At 39.3% G+C, this 8,055-nt stretch overlaps 1 protein-coding gene across 1 annotated transcript; it reads left to right on the top strand.

Moving 5' to 3' along the window:
* The first annotated feature begins 1,946 nt into the window (after positions 1–1,946).
* Positions 1,947–6,480, top strand: LOC115189003 (iroquois-class homeodomain protein irx-1-like). Its single transcript, XM_029747817.1, has 3 exons — positions 1,947–3,186; positions 4,610–5,606; positions 5,995–6,480. The coding sequence occupies exons 1-3, from the start codon at positions 2,941–2,943 to the stop codon at positions 6,072–6,074; spliced, it is 1,323 nt and encodes a 440-aa protein (XP_029603677.1). The 5' UTR covers positions 1,947–2,940; the 3' UTR covers positions 6,075–6,480.
* The last annotated feature ends 1,575 nt before the right edge of the window (positions 6,481–8,055 follow it).

Here is an 8,055-nt window from a genome sequence, read left to right as displayed (position 1 = left end):
ACCTATCTGTTATTAACAACTACCTATCTGTTAAACAACTACCTATCTGTTATAAACAACTACCTATCTGTTAAAAACAACTACCTATCTGTTATAAACAACTACCTATCTGTTACAAACAACTTCCTATCTGTTACAAACAACTACCTATCTGTTATAAACAACTACCTATCTGTTAAACAAATACCTATCTGTTACAAACAACTATCTATCTGTTATAAACAACTACCTATCTGTTATAAACAACTACCTATCTGTTACAAACAACTACCTATCTGTTACAAACAACTACCTATCTGTTAAACAACTACCTGTCTGTTATAAACAACTACCTATCTGTTATAAACAACTTCCTATCTGTTATAAACATCTACCTATCTGTTATTAACAACTACCTATCTATTACAAACAACTACCATTCTGTTATAAACAACTACCTATCGGTTATAAACAACTACCTATCTGTTATAAACAACTACCTATCTGTTATAAACAACTACCTATCTGTTACAAACAACTACCTATCTGTTGTAAACAACTACCTATCTGTTACAAACAACTACCTATCTGTTATAAACAACTACCTATCTGTTACAAACAACTACCTATCTGTTACAAACAACTACCTATCTGTTATAAACAACTACCTATCTGTTAAACAACTACCTATCTGTTATTAACAAGTACCTATCTGTTATAAACAACTACCTATCTGTTACAAACAACTACCTATCTGTTACAAACAACTACCTATCTGTTTCAAACAACTACCTATCTGTTATAAACAACTACCTATCTGTTAAACAACTACCTATCTGTTATTAACAACTACCTATCTGTTAAACAACTACCTATCTGTTATAAACAACTACCTATCTGTTATAAACAACTACCTATCTGTTAAACAACTACCTATCTGTTATAAACAACTACCTATCTGTTATAAACAACTACCTATCTGTTATAAAACTACTATCGTAGAAACAACTACCTATCTGTTATTAACAACTACCTATCTGTTATTAACAACTACCTATCTATTACAAACAACTACCTATCTGTTATAAACAACTACCTATCGGTTATAAACAACTACCTATCTGTTATAAACAACTACCTATCTGTTAAAAACAACTACCTATCTGTTATAAACAACTACCTATCTGTTATAAACAACTACCTTTCTGTTAATAACAACTACCTATCTGTTAAACAACTACCTATCTGTTATAAACAACTACCTATCTGTTAAACAACTACCTATCTGTTACACAACTACCTATCTGTTATAAACAACTACCTATCTGTTATAAACAACTACCTATCTGTTAAACAACTACCTATCTGTTACAAACAACTGCCTATCTGTTACAAACTTCTACCTATCTGCTACATACAACTACCTATCTGTTATAAACAACTACCTATCTGTTATAAACAACTACCTATCTGTTACAAACAACTACCTATCTGTTACAAACAACTACCTATCTGTTACAAACAACTACCTATCTGTTACACAACTACCTATCTGTTACAAACAACTACCTATCTGTTATAAACAACTACCTATCTGTTAAACAACTACCTATCTGTTACAAACAACTACCTATCTGCTACATACAACTACCTATCTGTTATAAACAACTACCCATCTGTTATAAACAACTACCTATCTGTTACAAACACCTACCTATCTGTTACAAACAACTACCTATCTGTTATAAACAACTACCTATCTGTTACAAACAACTACCTGTCTGTTAAAAACAACTACCTATCTGTTAAACACAACTACCTATCTGTTACAAACAACTACCTATCTGTTATAAACAACTACCTATCTGTTATAAACAACTACCTATCTGCTTTAAGTTGGTCTGATAGAAAAACACTAATCCCCCATCACACACTTAAAGAAAGTGAAGGGGGGGGGGTCGGGCGGCTAAAAAACAGAATGAAGGTTAAGCATTTTCAATAACCAGCAGCAGAGTTGAATTTCAATTAGTGACACAATTTTACAAGCTTCCGTTAAAGATGACACTATGTGTCAATCCACTTCGCTGTAACTAAGTTTCTGTTCTTCATCCATCCCAAAGCTATATAATAATAATACCACCATGACATGACACACTATCATGATGCCTTAAAGGGAATTGTAGCTGTAGTCAACTTATGATTTTAGGTTTTTGTTCCAAATTATCGACAACATCCCCGTTCCGTGTCTCATTTCATTTGCCACGTTCATCAATTCGAAAGATTGGACAGAATAATAAAATAATATAAATAAAAAAAAGATAGAAAATAAAATCAATAAAATAAAATGTCATACTCCCAAAAAAAAGCCTATAGAAATACTTTGTAAAATATCTAAATGAGAGAGAAAATATCCTGATAATTCCTATAGAACAAGTCCACCATTTCCCTGCTGTGTTAATTACAGTTGAACGTATTCAGGAAGTTCCCTGCTCCTTGTGCTTTATCCCACTATGTTGGACAGCTGTAAAATCGTGTAGACAGGTTGTCATACAACAATCAAAGCTTCAGTGAATGGGACTGTAAACGCTAAACATTTAACATACAATACTCCCAACAACTGAGAGATGATGCAGCGGCCCAGCCAATGCTCTAGCCACATGCTCCGGCGAGGAGGAGCTTGCAGCTCAAGTGGGATGCCAATCAAAGGCATAAACTTCAAATTGTATCTGAGAGATCAGGCTGAGACCTGGGGGCAGGCACATCAGTTGGAGCTCAATTGTTGATGTGATCACATCCGACGGTGTTGCAGCGAAAGAGAAAAGCTGAGATTTAAAAGAATAGCAGAAGAACTCATTGTGACCTTATTTGCTGCCGTTCTTTCCTGGTCACTTTCTCTTTGACTTCTTTACTCTTCGGGTCTCGTGTTCCGACGTGTTTTGGCATACGGACTCGGCGGAGAGGATGTCTTTCCCCCAGTTGGGCTACCCTCAGTATTTAAGTGCCTCCCAAGCGGTGTACGGCGTGGATCGGCCGGGGGTCCTGACTCCGTCGTCCCGGGGAGGGAGCGCTGAGATAGCGGGTAACCAGTCGGCTGCTGCCGCTGCAGTCACCTCGGTGTTGGGCATGTACGCAAACCCTTACACTGCACACAACTACAGCGCATTCCTGCCTTACAGCAGCGCAGACTTGGCTCTTTTCTCTCAAATGGTAAGGGCTATTTCTATTCTTCTGGTGTTGTATTGTAGTGGTCTGTATGGTTGCTTTACGTCAAAGTGTTTCACTTATTTTACCGGAAAAAGGCAGGTGAAAAGACGGCTGAGTACTATTCAGTCTGCGGTTGCTTTGGAAGTTGCATATACTCTCGCTCTCCGGAAGTTTGATGATAAGAAATAACAATCTATAACTTTTATCTGCACGTCTTAATTATTGGACTAATATTCATTATTCGTAACCTACTTCGGAAGTGTATTAGTGATTTGAAGTGGGAGTTTGTTCCAGCTGCTTTCAAAGAAATGTTGTTCGATATAAATGAGCCAAAAAAAAAACGATCTGACATTTCGTTTGAGGGAGAAGTTATTTAGTATAAAAGAGAGTTTAGTCTAGATAATGGTGCTTGTGACACAAATGATATAGTTTAGTTAATTTTAATTATTAAAGCATTGGTTCTCGGCTTCTGAAATATCCCGAAAGACAGATATTCGTTTTGGTGAATAGAAACAACAAAAAGGCCTTTGCATGAAGTTGGCAGCTCCACAAATCATTTAACTGTTCGGATAAAACAGCAGCTATATAAACCAAACCTTTACGGCCAAACATATTCCAGGCCCACAATAACCTAAACATTATATTATCATTTAGTCTCGCAACATAGTTCTACTTTTTTTCAAATTCATTTTGAGGGAAATTATTTCAGGATAAGACGTACGTATTTATGAAATATTTTTTCTTTTTTTAAAGTTTATAACCTGACATGTAAAAATGATCATTTACAGATACTTGACATTATAAGGCAGTTCATCACTATAGAACACGGTTACAAGAATGCAGCGTGAATAAGGCCTTCTCTGGTAGACATTACAGCCTTTCGCATCAAATAAATCATTTACATCCATGATGACATTGACATTTTATACTGTCCTACAAAAATACACTTCATTTAATAATTCCAATAGTTACTTCCATCTGCTTTTGATACAGAAATAGTATTGCTTAAAGAACAAGAGAACAGACAAGGCCGCAGCGGTAACTGATACCCTTTCGGTCAAATGCATTAAAAGTAATTCTACTCAACTCAGTAATTAAAACGCGAAAACATATCATGAATATATATATATATCTGTGTGTATAGTCATACTCTTAAATGTATAGGCTTAAATATAATACATAGGTTATGATTATTATAGTTTTCTGAACTTTTGGACGCTATTTCAAGGACGTTGTCCACAGTTATCCCAAACTGTAATTAACGTAAACGAGTGGCATAAATGAGTTTCAGGGATATCCAAGCGATTAGGCCCATTATGAAATGCTCTTCATGTCGAAATGTACGCGTGGTATCAGGCATTTATAGAAATTCACGTGTTTCTAAGAAACATATTAACCAATCCCGTGGCGTTGTTCATCCTTCCAGGGCTCCCAGTACGAGCTGAAGGACAGTCCTGGCGTCCACCCAGGCAGCTTCACGGCCCACACCTCGCCAGCTTTCTACCCATACGGTCAGTTCCAGTACGGGGACCCGGCCAGGCCCAAGAACGCCACCCGGGAGAGTACCAGCACGCTGAAGGCCTGGCTCAATGAGCACAGGAAGAACCCTTACCCCACTAAGGGAGAGAAGATCATGTTAGCCATCATTACTAAGATGACCCTGACGCAGGTGTCCACCTGGTTCGCCAACGCCAGGAGGAGGTTGAAGAAGGAGAACAAGGTGACTTGGGGGGCCAGGAGTAAAGACGACGAGGATGGAAACATCTTCGGCTCCGACAATGAAGGAGACGCGGAGAAGAACGACGACGAAGAGGAGATCGATCTAGAAAGCATCGATATAGACAAGATAGACGATAACGATGGAGATCAGAGCAATGAAGATGAGGATGATAAACCGGACGGTAGACACCGAGAACTGGACAGCCTGGAGAAACGGCGAGCCTTCGCCCTGCAACACGACGCCTTCGACAAATCTAAGAACTCCATTTCCTCCGGGAAGGAAGAACTTTCTGATAGAAACAGCAACACCATAGTTGTGTCCCCGGACAGACAGGGAAGTTTTCAGCTCCCAGTGAACACTAAGCCTAAGATCTGGTCGTTAGCTGAGACGGCTACCAGTCCTGATAGTTCTGTCAAGTCCAACTCTCCCTCCGGTCTTACCGGTCACACCCCGTCTCAGATGCAGCACCCGGCCTTCCTGCCCTCTCACGGACTATATACCTGTCAGATAGGCAAGTTTCATAACTGGACCAACGGAGCTTTCCTGGGGCAGAACTCTCTGCTCAATGTCCGGTCGTTTCTAGGTGTTAATCAGCACCAGCATCATAACGTTCACTTACAGACCCAACAACAACAGCAGCAGCACCAGGCCTCGGTGTTGGTGTCGACTGGAGCCTCGCCACAACTCAGCCCCAAGCACATAGGTACGTACCAGTCAGAATCCTATGCGCAATGCTTTATTTACTATTATATTTGGTAAACAACAACAAAATAAAATAAAAAATATCATAGAAATTACAGTTAGCCTATCAATTGAGTTTTGTCCCAAAAAAATAGTGTTTTTTCAAAACGACTAAAGTTTCTACTCACACACACACACACACACACACACACACACACACACACACACACACACACACACACACACACACACACACACACACACACACACACACACACTAGTATTTGTTATAATAATTATCATAATAATAATAATAATAATGACATAGAAGCATTATGTTATTACTCAGGTATTTAATTAAAATATATAATTCGTTTGTTTTGTAATGAGTTTTAATCCTTTTATTTCAGACCGTGAAAACGTTGTAAGAAGTGCCTCTCCTCCAACGCAACCTCTGAAGTCCTCATTCAGACCCCTTCACGATGGGTAAGACGCTGTTTGATTGATTGGCTAAATGCAGTCGGACTAAAGCATTGCAGTAAGACTGATATTCTTAATAATTGTAATATCAAATGGTTTCCTAATATCAAAAATGGTGTCATTCTGTGGTGTGTTATGGTTAGGCTCTTAGAAGGTATAGGGACTGGTTTCTTGGTGGACAGATGTGAGAGATTGGTCTGGCTTCTAAAAAATAAAAAAAATAAAAAAAGAGTTGTTCTTCTCCGGGTGACACGGGGTTTTGGCCCCAGCCCCCCTCTTCCCCCTCCTCCCCTAATTCCCTCCCTCTGGAGGCTGACTACTTATCAAGTCCCCCGTAAAACGGGACCTGTCTGGGGCTCGGCTTCCCTAAAGACCCCGGGGAGCAGCCTGGCCCTGGGGAGCGTTCTAGTGGAAGACTTTACCCCGTCTAGAGTGCTAACATTTACACAGACCCTGTTTTCTTCCCACTATGAGCACTAGGCCGCTGCTGGCAGTGCTATCCTCATATGACGGGCCTGTTTAGACCCTGTTTTCTCCCCACTGTTAGCACTAGGCCGCTGCTGGCAGTGCTATCCTCATATGACGGGCCTGTTTGTGTGTGTGTGTAGTTTGGCATGTTTTATACACACGTGGAATCATTCGTGTCATAAATTATATGCTTAAAATACAAGTTCCTGATATAGGTAAAAATGCGTCAATAGAATTCACATGAAAACTTGAAGAGATATAGCATTCTAGATCACATGTTCTGTATGTTGACCCAGTGGCAAGTCTACTTTAAAATAATATTCTATTCTATAGAAACCAGTTTTCTCTTTCCATTGTTATCTTCATCCTCCTGCCTGTTCTTTCATCCCCAGGACTCAGCAAGACGCTCCGCAGCTGGTTCTAACGGCCCTTTCCTCGGCTTGATCAAGACATTCTGCCCTGGAACAACAAAATAAAGACTTTACGCACTCAGAAAAGGACAATGAGAAATAATTTAATTCACCGTAGCGTTCAGAACAAATGGTTAATTTGATATAAACTCCTGTGGCAGGATTTCGTCTATTGTTGTAAAAATGGCGCCTGTTATTTACCCGCTCTTTACCCTGGGACGTTTGGTTGTCTTTTCCTTTTGTCTTTATTCCGTTGGACTCTTCTGTTCTGTACATACAGTCATTTACATGTGTAAATAGCGCGTTGACGAAATTTGTCCAGATCGTATATTTTGTCTAATAAACTAAATGAAATTATAGAGAAATCAAAGAATATAATCTTTTGTTTTTTTTGTTGGTATTTTCTAGATCAAACAACTCTAACACAGTGAAATATTTAGAGAAAAGGGGACGCCTCTCTGTTGCACAATATTATGAAACAATACCAGAATTTAATTTGGTTCAAACCTACACGATTATTATCAGTATTGTTATTATGACTATTATTATAATAATAATAATTATTGTTATTATTATTATTGTTGTTGTTGTTATTATTATTATTATTAGTACACACATCAGTCAGGGTAAATGGCTTGTCATAACTAACGCTAAGATGGTCCATCCCAATATAATCATTAGCAGCTAGGAGGAAACCGCCTTCACCTCGTCCCCTGTTAGAGAGAGGGGCAGAGCGGCTAAAGCAGCGGATAATACCGACCCTCCTTTATCTAATGTTATTCCACTTTCTCCAGTTAAATGGGGAGGGAGCGGCGACGCATTGAGGTGCTAATAACCGGGCCAGATGGTTGCTGGTGCCGGGGAAACGGACAGAAGCAGCTGGGAGCATCATTAAGTAATAATGTGGGAACGCCCTGCCCAAACCAAAATCAAATGGTTCAAATCTAATCCGTCAGAAAGAAAAGTCGATTCAGTAATGTATTATTAATAGTGAGAGGTTAGCTGGTCCGGTGACGTTGTTAGCAGGGTTACTAACTGTGTTTTGGGGGGGGGGGGGGGGGGGGGTCCGGCCAGATACATGTGATCGGAAAAGTTACAGGGATGGACTGAAGT

Source organism: Salmo trutta, unplaced genomic scaffold (assembly GCF_901001165.1).
Source record: "Salmo trutta unplaced genomic scaffold, fSalTru1.1, whole genome shotgun sequence".
NCBI lineage: Eukaryota > Metazoa > Chordata > Actinopteri > Salmoniformes > Salmonidae > Salmo > Salmo trutta.
This window is presented reverse-complemented; position numbering and strand designations above follow the sequence as displayed.